General features: G+C 39.4%; 1 protein-coding gene across 2 annotated transcripts in view; it reads right to left on the reverse strand.

Annotated features, from left to right (window-relative positions):
• Positions 1-16,094, reverse strand: part of ATP13A4 (ATPase 13A4) — a 254,995-nt gene that overhangs the window by 81,252 nt on the left and 157,649 nt on the right. For both annotated transcript variants that reach the window (XM_059687405.1, XM_059687406.1), the window contains 6 exons: positions 15,573-15,746; positions 14,729-14,875; positions 14,434-14,504; positions 14,253-14,333; positions 6,737-6,806; positions 3,532-3,666 (listed from right to left, as the gene is read on the reverse strand). In XM_059687405.1, coding sequence (XP_059543388.1) covers positions 3,532-3,666; positions 6,737-6,806; positions 14,253-14,333; positions 14,434-14,504; positions 14,729-14,875; positions 15,573-15,746 — 678 coding nt within the window. The remainder of the gene's footprint in view (positions 1-3,531; positions 3,667-6,736; positions 6,807-14,252; positions 14,334-14,433; positions 14,505-14,728; positions 14,876-15,572; positions 15,747-16,094) is intronic.

Genomic DNA, 16,094 nt, shown 5'->3' on the forward strand with positions numbered 1-16,094 from the left:
TCAGGACCCTGAGATGATTGGTGATTAACTGTTCTGTTTGTGGTATGCAGGTGTCTTCCCAGAAGAATGAAGCACATTGCAAGAACTGTACTCACTAATGTTTGACTTAAGCCAGAAAGCACATGAGTGACTTGCAGGTATCAAATTAGATATTCTACTAAAACAAAGATTTCTCAAAAACCAGTAACTAGACATTTGATCTGGAGGCTTCACATTTCATACCTTTACCAAATGACAAAAGTAAAAGTTTGAAACACTATAATTCCCTACTGTGGCTGAGCAGAACGTATCCGGTCTTTTATTGTCCTGGTATGTATTTTCATGCTTTTGCTCAAATGCTCAGAGTTTTTACCGGCACAGTCTCTCTGCCTCTGACTTGATAGCCAGACAGAAAGGATTTGTAACCATCAAAGGGAGGTTACTGGTCACTGTTAATATTTTTGTGATTTAAATTAGTTCGTGAAGGAAAACACTCAGTTACTCATTCAAAAAAGGAAATAAACAAAAACAAACAATCAAAGCTCTTCTAGTCCTCACTTTCTAGCTCAAAGTAGCTCCATTCATTTAACCTTTCATTTTTATGTCCTGTTTTCTAAATCTTTAAATACATATTGCTTTTCTCTTACTTCTCATCAAACACTTAATAACTCAAAATGTGTAGTACTGAACACCAAATAAAAAGCCAATATTAGCCCTAACCTGTTTGGTTTGGTGGATAGAGCATTGGCCTGTGGACTGAAGGGTCCCAGGTTCAATTCCAGTCAAGGGCATGTACATTGGTTGTGGGCACATCCCACTGATGTTTCTAACTCTCTATCCCTCTCTCTTCCTCTCTGTAAAAAAAAAAATCAATAAAAATATATTTTAAAAAAGGCAATATTAGACCTAATATGTGTTGAGTGACTGAAACAGAGTAGGAATAAGGTCTCTTTCCATTAGGCATGTTCCAATGCCTCCACATCTGCCTCTCTAATACTTGGCCAGAGTTTACTCTGATGACAGCTAGAATTCATTCTCCTATGGTGATGTTTAACATCATTGCCGGCTATGGTGCTACTTTGGAAAGGGTTTTGTGCTAAGGAAATAATCTATATGCAGTAGAATTGCATTTTATGAAAAGCCAGGAGCTCAGCCTGTCACCAACCCACTTTATGATCTGGATCAAGCTCCCTGTATCTTAGTTTCCTCCTCTCTAGATGAAGACTGAAGTTTGAGACTTGATAGATTCAACAGTTCAACAGAGTTAACAAGGTGACACAAGTATCATTGCTCATCATGTCTAAAAAGCTTATTCTACTGTCAGGCTTTTGAAAATATACAACAAATACAGTTAGATATTCCTTCGGGGTTGCTCTATGATTCAGTTTGATGAATTCTACACAAAGGAGTAAAACATTTTCTAGAAAGATGCTATAGAAATCTGACACTTGGAGGAGCGGTGGAGTTATCCTATATAATAAAGAGTTAATATGCAAATGGTCATCATGCCCTCATGCCATCATGCCATAACAGCTCAGACACTCAACTCTGGGAGAGAGGAATGGGGACCAGCCAAGCTGCGGCCTGAGAGAGGGACAAGCCGCACGCCCCACAGTCCCTTGCTGCTGTGGCCAGCCCAGGCAAAGCCAGCCTGGGTCCTGGGTACCTGTGGCCGGCCAGAGGGAGGGAAGCCCAGGTCCTACTGCCTGTGACCAGCTGGAGGAGGGAATCCTGGGTCCTGGGTGCAGGCAAGGCAGAAATGGTTAGGGGAGATCAGGCCAGAGGGGGAGCAGTTAGGGGCAATTAGTCAAGCAGAGGGGTTAAGGGTGATCAGGCAGGCAGGTGAGTGGTTAGGAGCCAGATTGCGAGAGGCAATTGGACACCCCCCAAGGGGTCCTGGATTGGAGAGGGTGTAGGCCGGGCTGAGGGACCCCTCCTCTCCTTCCTCCCCCATGCATGAATTTCATGCACTGAGCCTCTAGTACAGCGGTTCTCAACCTGTGGGTATTGACCCCTTTGGGGGTTGAATGACCCTTTCACAGGGGTTGCCTAAGACTATCAGAAAACACATATATAATTACATCTTGTTTTTGTGATTCATCACTATGCTTTAATTATGTTCAATTTGTAATAATGAAATTGGGGGTCACCACAACATAAGGAACTGTATTAAAGGGTTGTGGCATTAGGAAGGCTAAGAACCGCTGCTCTAGTAGGTAATAGTCAGCTAATACTATTTCAAAATATGTTGTTATGTCATTTATAAGACTGACTTTTTAAAAAGGAAGATTTTAAATGGTTATAAGGTACACAGAGATGGTAAGGGAGAGGGAGAGGGAGAGGTCATAAACTGTCAACTTACCATCACCAATGAGAAGGGTTTGCATTACTCAGGGATCTAGGAATTAGCAGGACAGCCTATGAGGGGCTTCAGGCGTAAGGGAAATGTGAAGCTCTTAAAAACCATGTTCTGATTAAGAATGTGCTTGCATGGAAAACATAAAGCTCCTAGTGAAGACTAAATTGGAGTCCACCTTGGGAGAACATTTAGTCACAAAGGAAAATAGCGTGTTTTACAGCATGAAGGACACATTGAAATACTGAATTAAAAGAGCTCAAAGAAAAAGGGTTTGGAGGCAGACGAAAGCATGTGGCACTGCCATATTCCATTTCCAACTGTCCCAACCAGGGACTTTTGGGGAAGATGGACATGGCATAAGTAGGGATTTCCCTCTCTTCAACTGACATCATGAGCCCTGAAGGGAGATATACCTGAAGCTGCTGTGGCCATCTTCGCCACTGTATGGAGCGTCTCTGTCTGGGTGTAAAGACCACATATTGTAAAACATTATCTCTTAAACCATGATTCATAGAAAAATGACCACATGCTTGAGGGTTAGGACAATATCAAATTATTATAAAAAGTTCGTAAATGCCTACTCTTGAGTTCGGTAGTACTTATTGACTCACACACAAATAACGAATAGTTTGCAGAATAGCCCCAGTCCGCAGACCATACTTTGAGTATCATTCTGGTAAGGCAGGGTGAAGGGATAAAGACAAACAGATTCCTATTCATTGTTTGAATACTTTACCTGGATCTATCTAAATACAAAAAAAAACCCTAAAATGGCTTAAGTGAGTTGCTTAATTTAGCTCAAGTTGGGTTTCTGTCACTACAGACTTGAAGCAGTCTTTATTAAAATACACAGCTAGGATGCTGCCAATCATTCTTTCTAAAACCATGGCTGGCATCATTAATCCATGACAGCATTCTTTCCCATAATATTCAGACACAGCATCAAAGTTCTTCTAAATATAGTGTTCAATGTAGACGTTAGCCAAAAATCAGAGTTTCCAAAGTTATTTAAACCTACCTAGTATTCCTGAAGCCCTCCTCCTGAGATCTTACACTTAGTAAGTCTTTGCTTCTTTCTTTGTTTTGGCATATGTTTAACAAAGCAAGTCCTTGCTGTCTATGCAAATTTCATGTACTTTGCTTCTCATATAGCCAGAAAGTAAATAGAATCCAACTGTGAATTCAGTTCTTACCTGTCGCAAATCATACACAGTTAAGACAATGGAGATAACAGACAAGATGATGATGGCGACAGAGTATTCTATGTAACCTTGAGACATCCACAAAGTCAAGGTAAAGGCTTGGAACACATAAAATGGATTTAAAACCTGCAGGTACAAGAATAACATTTAAGTCACTTATAGTTAAGATGATGTCATTTCTTTATAGAGTTGTATTTCCCATTTTTTATAGCATCCAACAACCTCTACTATTTCAGAATGCCCTTAGAACTCCATGAATTTCGGTGGAGGCAATGTCAAGAACATAGAATGTAATAAGGTGGAAACAAAATTATTTTATTATTTTGAATTTTCAAAAATACATTACTAATATCAAAATGCAACAATTTACATTTTTAAACATATTTACCCATAGTGGTAGAGAAACTGGATTTAGTTTCATTTTTAAACAAACTTCATTTTGAACACTTTTAGTGCAGGTTTTTTCCCCCCCCTCGTTATCACATGCTATAGATTTAGTCAAACAGTGCAATGAAAATTAAAGATTCTAATTTTACCCGGACATTTTAAAATAACCTACTCTTATGTTACAGATCTTAGAAAGATCCTCTGACAGCCAGTCAAGTCAGCATAGGCCTTCCCTTGAACAGGAGAAGCAGTGAAGAAAAAGGTGTTAGCCAAGTCTGCAGTAAAAACCAGGGGCAGATTGCATTGCCAGCCCCAAAGCTAAATATCCACGCAGGTATATTTTGGTAATACATTCAACTACATTTCCTGTTGATTTCTCTATTAATGATAGTAGCAGAACAACTTGAGGGGGCAGTGCTAGAGATGGTCAGGTGACACACACAAGTAGTGAGAATTAAAGAGCCCATCTGAGCAAAGCAAGGATTCTTTTCTTGGTGAAGCACTCTTTATGATGATTATAAATTAGATGAAATATCTAAGACCAGCGCGATTCTTTCTTACCTCTATTTTCTATAGTTCTCTAATATGTTAATTACACTTCTACTTTAGTCCTAAAAATGAACTGATATCTGGTTAAGAAGTGAATAGGCTGTACCTTAAGAGTTTCTTAAACCCTTAGGTATATTTTGTACATTAAAAAAGCTTTTGTCCCTTAATGGTTTTGTTCCTTTATGGTATTATTTCTATTGCACAATGACTTTTTTTGTTTACAAATTATAGCTTTCTGGTTGCTTGGCATAAAATGTCTTAATTGTAGATTATGCATTAATGATAATATGATTTCCAGTTTATAAACTCAGTAGAAAATTTGTTAAATACTTCTTGTTAAATACCATCATAATTGATGTAGTTCTCTTATTCAATATTGTTTTGAAACCAAATGTGAGAAAAACAGTTTTACTTGCTTTTTTTCTATTAAAGGCCTGGTAAGTAGGTGCCAGAAAAATACTAGCACTTCTTTCAAAATAGATCAATTGACACCTGGGAGAGTATTTGGCAATTTGAAAATGTACTTGAATAAGAAGTTTAAGAAGCAGCCCGCTTTTCCAGAATGGCAGAGTCTGTGTATGCGTGGGGACAGGGGGTAAGTGGGAAATCTCTGTCCTTTCCACTCCATTTTGATGTGAACCTAAGGTAAAGAGTCTAATAAAAATTTATTTTATAAAAGATATGACCATGATGAAAAATAAAATAAAATTACCATTGTGGTGGATTAGAAATAGACTAGAAACATGCAACTGAGTGAGGACTAACGTAATCAGCCTACTGAGTTCCAGACAAGGACAGAAGAGGAATAGACAGAAGCTCAGTTGTACTGGGTCTAAACAGAAAGTGCCCCATACGTGGCAGGGGACAAAACCCAAGCTTGCAGAGCAAAACATGGGTAGCAATGGGGTTCCCCTGCCCAAGAGCAGAGGTTGAGAAAAGTCATAACAAGCAGTGGTTCACCAGCGGAAAGAGAAGTAGGACAGAACAGAGATCATGGTGCAATTGTGCACTTGCCCAAGCCCCAACCTGGCTCAGCACCTGCACCTCACAGCGCGCAGACCCAAACCTCCTGTATAGGCCCTATTTCTGAACTGGGGACCTGAGGGGACCAGTAAGAGCCACTAAAGAGGGAGAGTGAGTACAGGAAGACAGACAAAAATGAAGGAGGAGGGGAAATCCCACTTGAGGTGAGTTTACCAAAAATATAAAATAACTTCAAAGCACACAAAGAAAATACTCTAAAAAACAAACAAACAAAAATCTGCCTACAAAGGAGGAAGTCATTCTCAGAAAATGGAAACAGCAGAGCAATATTTTTTAAAAAGACCAAAATAGTATGTCTAAAATCCTCAAAAACATCATAGCAATCTAAGCATTGCCCCTCCCCCCACTGTAATCACTATAAAAATGTTAAGAAAAACAAACAGGAGATTATGAAACAGGACTCTTCCCTCAGACTGGGAAGAGATGTCTTAAAATAGATTTGAATTTAAAACAAGTGATTATTGAAAGGGACCAATTAGAAATCCTGGAACAACAATATATATTTTTAAAAATATTTTTTAAAATAGGAAACCTCAATAGGTAAGAAAGGCATGGACTAAAGGCAATGGAGTAATAACAAAGAGAATTTGCATGAAAATAGATTTTGTTCACATCAAAATACCTGTGTGTTGCTTAAGATTCCCCTGAGTAGTAGAAAATAAAAAGTAAAGGATGGGATAAGAAGAGAGAGTTGAATGTTTGGCAAGACAGCCAAAATAAGGTGTTTTCTAAAAAAAGAAAAAGAAAAGGTTTATTGTGATAGTTCATTTTATGTGTAAACTTGGCTAAGATGTAGTGCTCAGTTTGGTCAGACCTTAGACCAGATGTTGCTGTGAAGGTATTTTGCAGATGTGATTAACCTTTACAATCAGTTGACTTTAAGTATATGAGATTGCCCTTGATAACATGGGTTGAAAACCTTAAGAGCAAAAACAGATTTTCCAGAGGAGAAGGAATTCTGCCTTAAGATTGCAATATAGAAATCCTCCTGAATTTCCAGCCTACCAGTTGCCCTACACATTTCAAAGGCAAGACAGCAACATCAACTCTTCTCTCAACTTCTGGACTGCCTTCTGCCCTACAAATTTCAGGTTTGCAAGCCCCTACAATTGTGAACCAACTCCTTCAAAAACATTCACATCTATATGTCAAAAAAAAAGTAAAGGATGAGAGTTCTTTTGTTTGTTTTTCCAAAAAGAAAGCAAAAGATATTTACCTGTTTAATAAGCAGCTTCCATATGGGTTGAATTTCCACCTCAATGGCATTGGGCCCACACACGAGTCTCCTGTAGGAGATTGGTCATTGATTAGCGTCATACTTCCAAACTCATGAATAAGTGAATACAGGCCAAACTGAGCAGAAGTCACTTCGCTATCTTTTTTGGGGGATCTTGTGCTTTCAATTACAAATGAATATGTAAATCCTAAAATACTAGTGTATTTTTAAAATGAAAGTCAATGCATGATGAGCAAAGCTGTTTTCCTGGGTTAAAAAATATCTTAGGTACAGTAAAGGTCAAGAGCCAAATGAAATTATAAAGTTATTTTGAGTTGATTTTTAAAATAAATTGATTATAAAAGCAGCTAAACACACACACACACACACACACACACACACACACACACAAATAAACAAAACAAACCCACACACACAAAAACACCACAGACATGAAGATGTTCCTGGAATGTGCAGGCATTCTAGATTACTCTTGATGTTAGGGATCATGTCTGTCTTACCTTGTTCTCTCCAGCACCTAGCACAGACCCTGAGTGTATGAACTCAAAAAATACATGAATGAATGAGCCACAAACCAAGATCATATATGGTCTTCATGACTAACATCTTGCAAATCCAAACATATGTACATTATAATAAGAAGCCCTCATGTTTGTACAGCATTTTATAATTTATAAAGCTCTTACAAAAGATTCTCCCATTTGATCCTCACAATAGTCCAGAGGAAAGGACTAATATCCCCATTTTTTCCAAAGGGAGAAACCATGGAGAGTGCATGTTTTGTCAAAGGTGCATAAATATAACATAAATAATGGCAGTGTGACTTTTGAGCAGAGATGACAGTTCAGAAACCGCAGTTAGCCTTTTTTAAGTATATTTTATTGATTTATTACAGAGAGGAAGGGAGAAGGATAGAGAGTTAGAAACATCAATCAGCTGCCTCTTGCACACCTCCTACTGGGGATGTGCCCACAACCAAGCTAGATGCCCTTGACTGGAATCGAACGTGGGACCTTCAGTCCACAGGCCGATGCTCTATCCACTGAGACAAACCGGTTAGGGCCGCAGTTAGCCTTTTATACATTACCTCCTTTTTTATTTTTTAAATATATTTTATTGATTTATTACAGAGAGGAAGGGAGAGAGATAGAGAGCTAGAAACATCAATGAGAGAGAAACATCGATCAGCTGCCTCCTGTACATCTCCTACTGGGGATGTGCCCGCAACCCAGGTACATGCCCTTGACCGGAATCGAACCTGGGACCTTTCAGTCCGCAGGCAGACGCTCTATCCACTGAGCCAAACCGGTTTCGGCAACATTACTCCTTTAATCACCACATTATCCCATGAGATTTTAGATTATCATCTTTATTTAAAGATAAATGAAGTTCAGAAAAACTAAATAGTTTTTCCAGACTATCAGAGTTAGAAAGAAGCAGAGCCATGCTTCGCTTCACAGCATGGTCTCTGTGACTCCACTTCTCACTCTGCCTCAGAAAGGACCAGGGGTCAAAATCTGCAGAGCGGATCTTTGGTCTAAAGCAGCGGTTCTCAACCTGTGGGTTGCGACCCCTTTGGTGGTCAAACGACCCTTTCACAGGGGTCGCCTAAGACCATCCTCCATAGCAGATATTTACATTACGATTCATAACAGTAGCAACATTACAGTTATGAAGTAGCAACGAAAATAATGTTATGGTTGGATCACAACATGAGGAACTGTATTTAAAGGGCCAGAAGGTTGAGAACCACTGAAGTCTAAGAGGAAGTAAGCCCAGGTTTGTCTGACTTGTAAGCCTTGTTGCTCCAAGTAAAATTATTACTTGCAATGGTCAGAGAGGACTCAATCCAAGGCCTTCTGGCTCCGTGCCATGAAAACACTGAGGTTCAGAGATGTTGGGAAGCAGAGAGGTAGAACTGCATGTGCTGCTGTTCGACTTCACAAGTCCCTGAACCTCACACTGGAAAGAGACTGAAGTCATTTTCGTGCTAAGGATATTTTTTCCCCAGGATTCATGGGAATAACCTGTTTTAGCCCAAGGATCAGAGCTCCTCGGGATGCTGAACTTGGTCTTCTCTCTGCTTAGAATGCCTTCTCCACATTCTTCACTTTGTAAAAGCCTTCCCAGCCTTTGAGAGCCAAATCTGGCAATAGAGCCTAGTGGTTGAAAATTTTGAGATATAACAGACCTGGGTTTGAATCCAGCTAAGCCTTTGTACTTGCTTCCTGCACATGAAATGAGTTTTCTCCGCATCTTTGCATGGCTCACTTTCTCATTTCATTCAGGTTTCTGTTCAGATAACACCTCCTTATTGGAGCCTTCCCTAATAATTCTTGTTAAAACAGCTACCCCAACCCCCAGTCAGATTCTCTATATCTCCTCAACCTGTCTCATTTTTCTTTAAAGTGCATTTGATAATCTAAAATTACGTCTTATTTTTTTTACATATTAATAAGTATGCAAACTATAGACTGTATATCCACTGCAATATAGCTTCTAGAGGACACTGACTGATCCTGAATGCACACAATAGGGTGGAATACATACTCTGCATTCAAGAATGTTTTGTTGAATGAATGACTAGGTGAACGAGAGGTGAGCCTTGATTCCCTATGGGTGAAATGGGTTTGATAATACAGGCCTAATAAAATTGCTATCAATTACAGGTGAAATAAATACAAAGCATTTAGCATAAGTGCCTAGGACATGACCAATTGAAGTCTTCCCTACTCCAAACAAGCCTTTTTTTCTTAATAATAGCATCTACTTCCTTGAATTGTTGTTACATATAGTTACACGCCTTTCCCTTAAATTTCCTAAACACTCTTTAATGGCATGGATAGAGCTTTTTCAACTCTGTTTTTCTAGCATCTAGGAGCAGGGTCTGACACAGAAAATGTTCTGTAAATGTTGGACTTAATCAGTGAGGACCTCTGTGACCCATGTCTAGAATACTCTCCCTCCCCTAGTAGGGTTAAAAAACCAGTTTGCAGAACTACAGCAGCACACAGGCTGGGGAAAGTCAATTCAGAGAGGAACAGGCCCAGAGCCCGATGCACTTCCTCTTTCCCTATGTGGTGAGATGGTCTCTGATGTTACTAGTAAGAGAGAGAAGCTTAGCAACCATGAGGACTGAGATCCAGAGGATTAAATTTGCTGAAGATTATCCTCTTTAGGGCTTATCTGGGCCTTGTTGGAATGCCCCTTGCTGCTTCATCTTTTCCAGTATCTCTTGCCCAAAATATTGTGTGTTTAGGGATTGTGTGCTCATCTCAGTCTCAGCACAAGCCAAACAGAACTTTCAGGGACAATGACCAATGGCTGAGCAAAGGAACATGAGGCTTGAAGCTGGGTCCCCCGAGGAAAATTCCAAGGAACAAAGCAGATTATATGCCCTGACTTTAAAATCTGATGAGCTGGCAGGGAAAAGAGGCCAGAGAATTATTCCAGGTGGCCTTGCAATACTAAATAGGCTGAATGCAACTAAGTAGACTTGCCTAATATTCAGAACTAGTCATTATAGGAATAGTTGGTTTGGGGATAGAAGATCCCTCTCCAAAAGAGATTGAAGAATTTTTAACAGGGAAGTTATGGAGAGATTTTCTGTACCAGCTGTAAGCTAGACTTCCTACAATCATAAGATATTAGTAAATCTACTAGAATGTATTTATTTATGAAAATCAAATGTAAATAAATAGAAATCATTTCTTTTGGAGATGGTCTGTGTTTTTTTTAATTTGATCATGCGTACATCCATTCATTCATTTATCAATTTATTAACCAAACTAGAGGCCTGGTGCAAGAAATTCATGCACTCAGGAGCAGCCTGGGCTGCACCCTCTCGCAATCTGGGAGCCCTCAGGGGATGTCCGTCAGTCGAACATCCTTAGCACTGCTGCAGAGGTGGGAGAGGCTCCTGCCATCACCACTATGCTCGCCAGCCGTGAGCCTGGCTTCTGGCTGAGTGGAGCTCCCCCTGTGGAAGCACACTGACCACCAGGGGCAGCTCCTGCATTGAGCATCTGCCACCTGGTGGTCAGTGTGTGTCATAACAATTGGTTGTTCAGTTGATTTGCATATTAGCCTTTTATTATATGATAATTGCTGAGAATATGTTGTGTGTTAGATGCTTTAGGCTCCATTTGGTGAAGACTAGAGTGGTCTTGACCAGAGAAGGACTGTGTTAGAATTATTGGTGAGCTTTTTTCAAGCTACATATGACTGCTCTGCTTCCATTTTGATAAGCCACCAATAGAATGGGAGACTTGTAGTTTTCCAATCAGTTAATGCCATGCCATCACACACTCTGTGAACTCTGGAGTTTTTTAGGAAGCAGATTTATAGAGTTTTTAAAAATTCCCACGCATGAGGGTCTGGAAAGCAGAAGACCAGGAGGGCAAGGGGTGGAGGTGGGGGCTGAGAAAACCCAGGCAGGATCTCCCCAGGGTGACCCAAGCCTTAGGCTTACTGGTGTCACCATAGTCCTTTGCTCTGAACAAGGCATTGAGGTTAAATGATTTTATATCTTGAATGGACTCATACCCATAGAACCAAGGATGTGACAAATACAATTTATCTAAAAGAGAATGTGGATCTCAGTGGCTCATTCAATTTGTACTAAATACCCTATGAAAACTATAATATTTTAAGTACTTTATTAACTTCTAACTAAATGTTAAACATTGCTTCTCTCCTCTACTCCAACCAACACTTCCTTCCTAAGCATGAGTGTCTATAATTGGAATGTTTTCTAGGAACAGAGCTTGTGAAGGGGATAAAAGTCATGGTATAAAAGCATGATTTCTGTTCTGACTTTTACTACCCACAAGACCTGAGGAGTAAAAGAGTAGGGTCTCAAAGCAACCCTAATCCCTTTCTCTCTCCTGCCTCCCTCTTGATTCTTCTTTCTCTCTGTTTCAATAATCTCTCTTCTCCTGGAAAGCTTCCACCAGCTTGGGGCTGAGCATTAATAGAATTGCTTTCCTCTGGTACTAACAGGCATGCCTTTTTGCTCAATGGTGTGACAAATGTTGAAAATTAAGTTTGGCCCTGCAGAACCACTGAGCCTAAGGTAAGCATCTCTTTTCCACTCCACATTCAGAGATGTCACACCATTGGATGGAAATCAGCCATGGGGAGAGTAGTTCCATTACAGAAATTGACAAACTCTACCCATCAAAGCTTTTTTGTCCTTCAGAGAGCTGGGTTACCAAGAAGGTAAATTGTTTGGAGCTAATGCCATTAGGAGGTGTCTGCTATCTCCACTGCCAGAAAGTTCCCCTTGTCATTTTAGGAGATTAAACAAAGGAGGCAAGAGGAGGCATGGGCTGAGTAAAGAGAAAATGAAGAGATGCTCAATTTAAAAACTGTCCTAATAGGAAGACTATGAAATGGATGGGAAGTGAGTAGAGTTGTTCTTCCCATAGAGCCCTGTTTCCATGAGATAAGAGAATTAACTCAAGTGTCCATGAACCTGTTGAGGACCAATTCCAAGAAGAAAACTTGCATTGAGTTCATGAATGAGTGAAGCTAGGAGCATGAAACCTCCTGAAATAATCTTGCTTTCATTCTGATGCCCTTTGACAAATTCTCTCCATGGTAAAGGTATCTCTTTTCATGCCCTGATTTATTTTTTGCTACTTAAAAGTGAGAACTATGTAAATCTGTGTATTTTCTCTCCTTTCTTGGCTACTTGGAAGGCTAAATAAGAGACTAAATTTAGACTGTGGATTTTCATCATCCAAGATTTTTGGGTATTTCCCTTCCTTTATTTCTCATATCATGCCCTTACTTTTCATGCAAGTAAGCCCAAGGAAATTGATATCACTCAGCCAGTCAGATTTATTTTTTAAAAGGTTAGTTTTACACCAAAAAAAATGAGGGGAAAATAGGGATAAAATGTTCCATATTCTATTTATTGTCATTACCCTCCAAAGAGATAAGCCCATAAAATAAAATGTGCCTATATGTTTATAAGTAGATTATCTCCTCAATTCTTTGTATTTGGAAAACTGTACTCTGTCTTGTTTATTAGATTGTCAAGTTCTTTATTGTGTGGAGCAGATTTAAATTTAATTATGTATGATGTTTATCAAAGCCTGGGCTTGATAAATAGGGACATGTGAGGTGGCTGCACTGATGGAAATCTTTCCTGCAGAAATGGTTTTCTCTACAATATATCTACATTTATCAACTAGATTTCCTAAATGCCCTAGATCAATCTTTTAAAGTCTTGTGCTTAATGCTATTAAATCAATATGTTTTAATGAGTTTGAAAACTTTTTGTACTCAATATATTAAGCATTTGCATCTGAAATCTCATGTAATGATACCATTTCAAAGGCATTTTGCAATATTGTCATAGTCTAGATGCTTGCTTCATTTTTTCATAGTGTTCAATCAAAGAGAAAACTTACAAACAATAGATGAGCAATTCTCAGACTTGGGGTGCATAAGAATTATGAGGGTGCCTGATAAGTAAGCAGTTTCTTCTCTTATCACTACTTCTACCTACTAAATCAGAATTGTGGGAGTGGAGTTCAAGGACCTGTATTTTAAGCACCAACTGTCTTCTTAGCTTTAGAATTAGTGTTTCTGCCTGACCACAAAGGTGGTCAGGCAGATAATGTCTCTAAAATTGGGCAAGAAATGAAGCTGCTTATTAAAATTTTGGGGAAGGCTTGTAGTGGTTTTCTTGCAGATTCACCAGGATTTTCCACTTCGGTTTATAGATGAGTAAAGTGAGGATTCTAGAGCACAGTGAGTTAATGCATAGCATAAGCATTTCCTATGCTACTACCATTATTCTTAACCTATGTGCTACTAGAGATATCATTCTCACAATTGTACAACTATTCTTTTTCTCTAGTCATTAAATGTCCCTGGGATGATGACTAAGTCTTATTTGTTTTGACATCCCTAGTGTCTTGCAAACTGCCTGGCATATTAGAGGCATTTTTTTTAATAGATCCATGAATGCATTCATGTATTCATTCATTCATTCATTCCACAAATATCTGTTGAGCTCCTATCATGAATCAGACACTGTCCCAGGTGCTGCAAATACAGTAGTGAATGACACAACCAACTGGACAAACAAAATCCTCATCTCCAAGGGCTGTTCTTTAAAGTAAAATGTGATCATAATACTGTCTTTGTCTCTCTGAGGATGGGAGGATTAAGAAGCTGATGTTTATGAAATGACTCAAAACGTTTTTGAGAAAAAAATTAAAAAGACAACACAGAGAAAACTATTGTACAATCCTGAAAGAAAGGACCAAATGTTATTGGATTGCATGGTTCTTTTAGTCTTTTCTTTTTAATAAGTTTGCCCATGATGTGAACAATTTAGACTATCTCTTCTGATACCAGCAAATGAGCTTGGATTATATGAAGTTGATGAAGCATTATGCCAACAATTCACTGAGCACACGTCATTTGATATTACACTTTTTGCTGGCAGCATTCTCTCAGGGGGTACTGCAAACCTTACCTGACCTCCCGCTCTTCATGGGTCAGACCCAGGCCGAACATATGATGGATGTCATAGCAGGAGTGGCTGTCTTCCAGCAACCTAGGATGCGGTCAGGACAGGAACCACACTTCAGTTCATGGCATGCAACAAATCAGTGTTCTTCCCTTATATCCTGATGCAGAACCACTTTCAGACTTACCCCACTTTCTGAAATCTCTTCTCCAAGTTGTCCCAAACATACCTAATCTTCTGCACTTGGATAAATCGTAGCTGCAATGACAAATGTGATAGGAAATATGTCATTCACAAAGTCAAGCTTATCAGGGAAGGGAAAGCTTGTTTAATGAAGGTCCTCACACAGACCTACCTTTTGTTAATAGATAGGTATGATTCCCAATCCAGCCATGGGGTATTCAAACCTTCATCTAATAAACACTTACATTACTTCTTTTGGCAAAAACTTGCCATAACAATGCAGTCTTAAAATCACTTACTTTTAATTCTGGTTTCAATATGGCATGGTTTATGACAGAGTGGTGGTCAGCTACAAGGGGCTCTTCCGGGTTCTTGCTTATAGGAAACTTCAGTGTGGATAAGTAGAGGCAGATCACTTTCTTCCTGATATATCTTTGAAATTCATCCTAGATATGACAATCCAGCCTGTGAAATTCTCAACTGTTATTCAGTAAGGCACTCAATAAACCAAATCCCTGCCAAGTCCAGACCAGTGTTTCTCAAAGTTTGGACCACAGACAAGAGCATCAACATTATCTTGGAAGTTGCTAGAAATGCAAATTTTCAGTCGCACCCAAAACCTACTGAATCAGAACTTCTGGTGTTAAGGCCAACAGTCTGTGTTTTAAAGAGCCCTCCAGGTGATTCTGACTTGCACTAAAATTTGAGAACCACTGTGCTGGAGAATAAAGAGAAAAATAGACGTTTCAAGAAAACTTTCTATTTAGAAAATAGTTTCTGGCTACCTCAAAATCACATCTACATGTTTAAATGTCTAGTTTCCCTCAGAATACATACTTTTGAAAGATTGAACGATCATTCCCTTGTTATGTTTCTAAGAGCTGTAACACTGGCAGCCACTGTTCATGTAATTGCTAAGAGCATTGCCAACTATCCTGACATGGTAGAAATTTCCCCAGTCTGACATGCAAGAAATGGCCTTCATTCCTGAGTTAAAATAAGAGATGTCAAAGAGACTGCAAAGGTGGTTTTGCCATCTCCTATTTTGGGACAGGAAAATTCTTTAAATGAAGAAAGCTCTCCCCCCTGAAGTGCTAGCCAGTCATTGGTTGTGCCACAAATGCAACACAATAGGGTACTCACAGTTGTCCTTAGCAGAACAGTATCTGCTTCTTGCAAGGGGCACGGGATACAAGTGGCCCACACTCTCCACTGGGGCCTCCAGTACAACACCAGCATAAGGACCCCACACGTCAGCACCGATGCTGTAAGGCAGACGGCTCTGCGAAGACTCTGGGTCTGGTAACCAAACACCTCCTGCAGAGAAATAAAAGATCACTCTATCTTTATTTTTTCACATAAACATATCATTTTGTTCCTAGAAACAGACTTTAGATGTGGGGGTGTTGATGGGGAGAGAAATCTGGCTTTGGCTGGTTGAATTAGATTGATTGCTTACAGCTGTCAGCTGATAGAGTAAAAAAAGGGGGGGGGGGCTCATTTTACTACCCTGGCATATGGAACTAAGACATTAGACAGGAAAAGCAAGGAAGGGTCAGAATTATTTGGTTCTACATACATACTCTTAAGAGTCACCACATAATTTTATAAAATACTTCATGCTCTCTACCAGTTCTATTTTCTTTAAGTATAAGTTTTTTAAAA

This window comes from Myotis daubentonii, chromosome 3 (assembly GCF_963259705.1).
Source record: "Myotis daubentonii chromosome 3, mMyoDau2.1, whole genome shotgun sequence".
In the NCBI taxonomy this organism is placed as follows: domain Eukaryota; kingdom Metazoa; phylum Chordata; class Mammalia; order Chiroptera; family Vespertilionidae; genus Myotis; species Myotis daubentonii.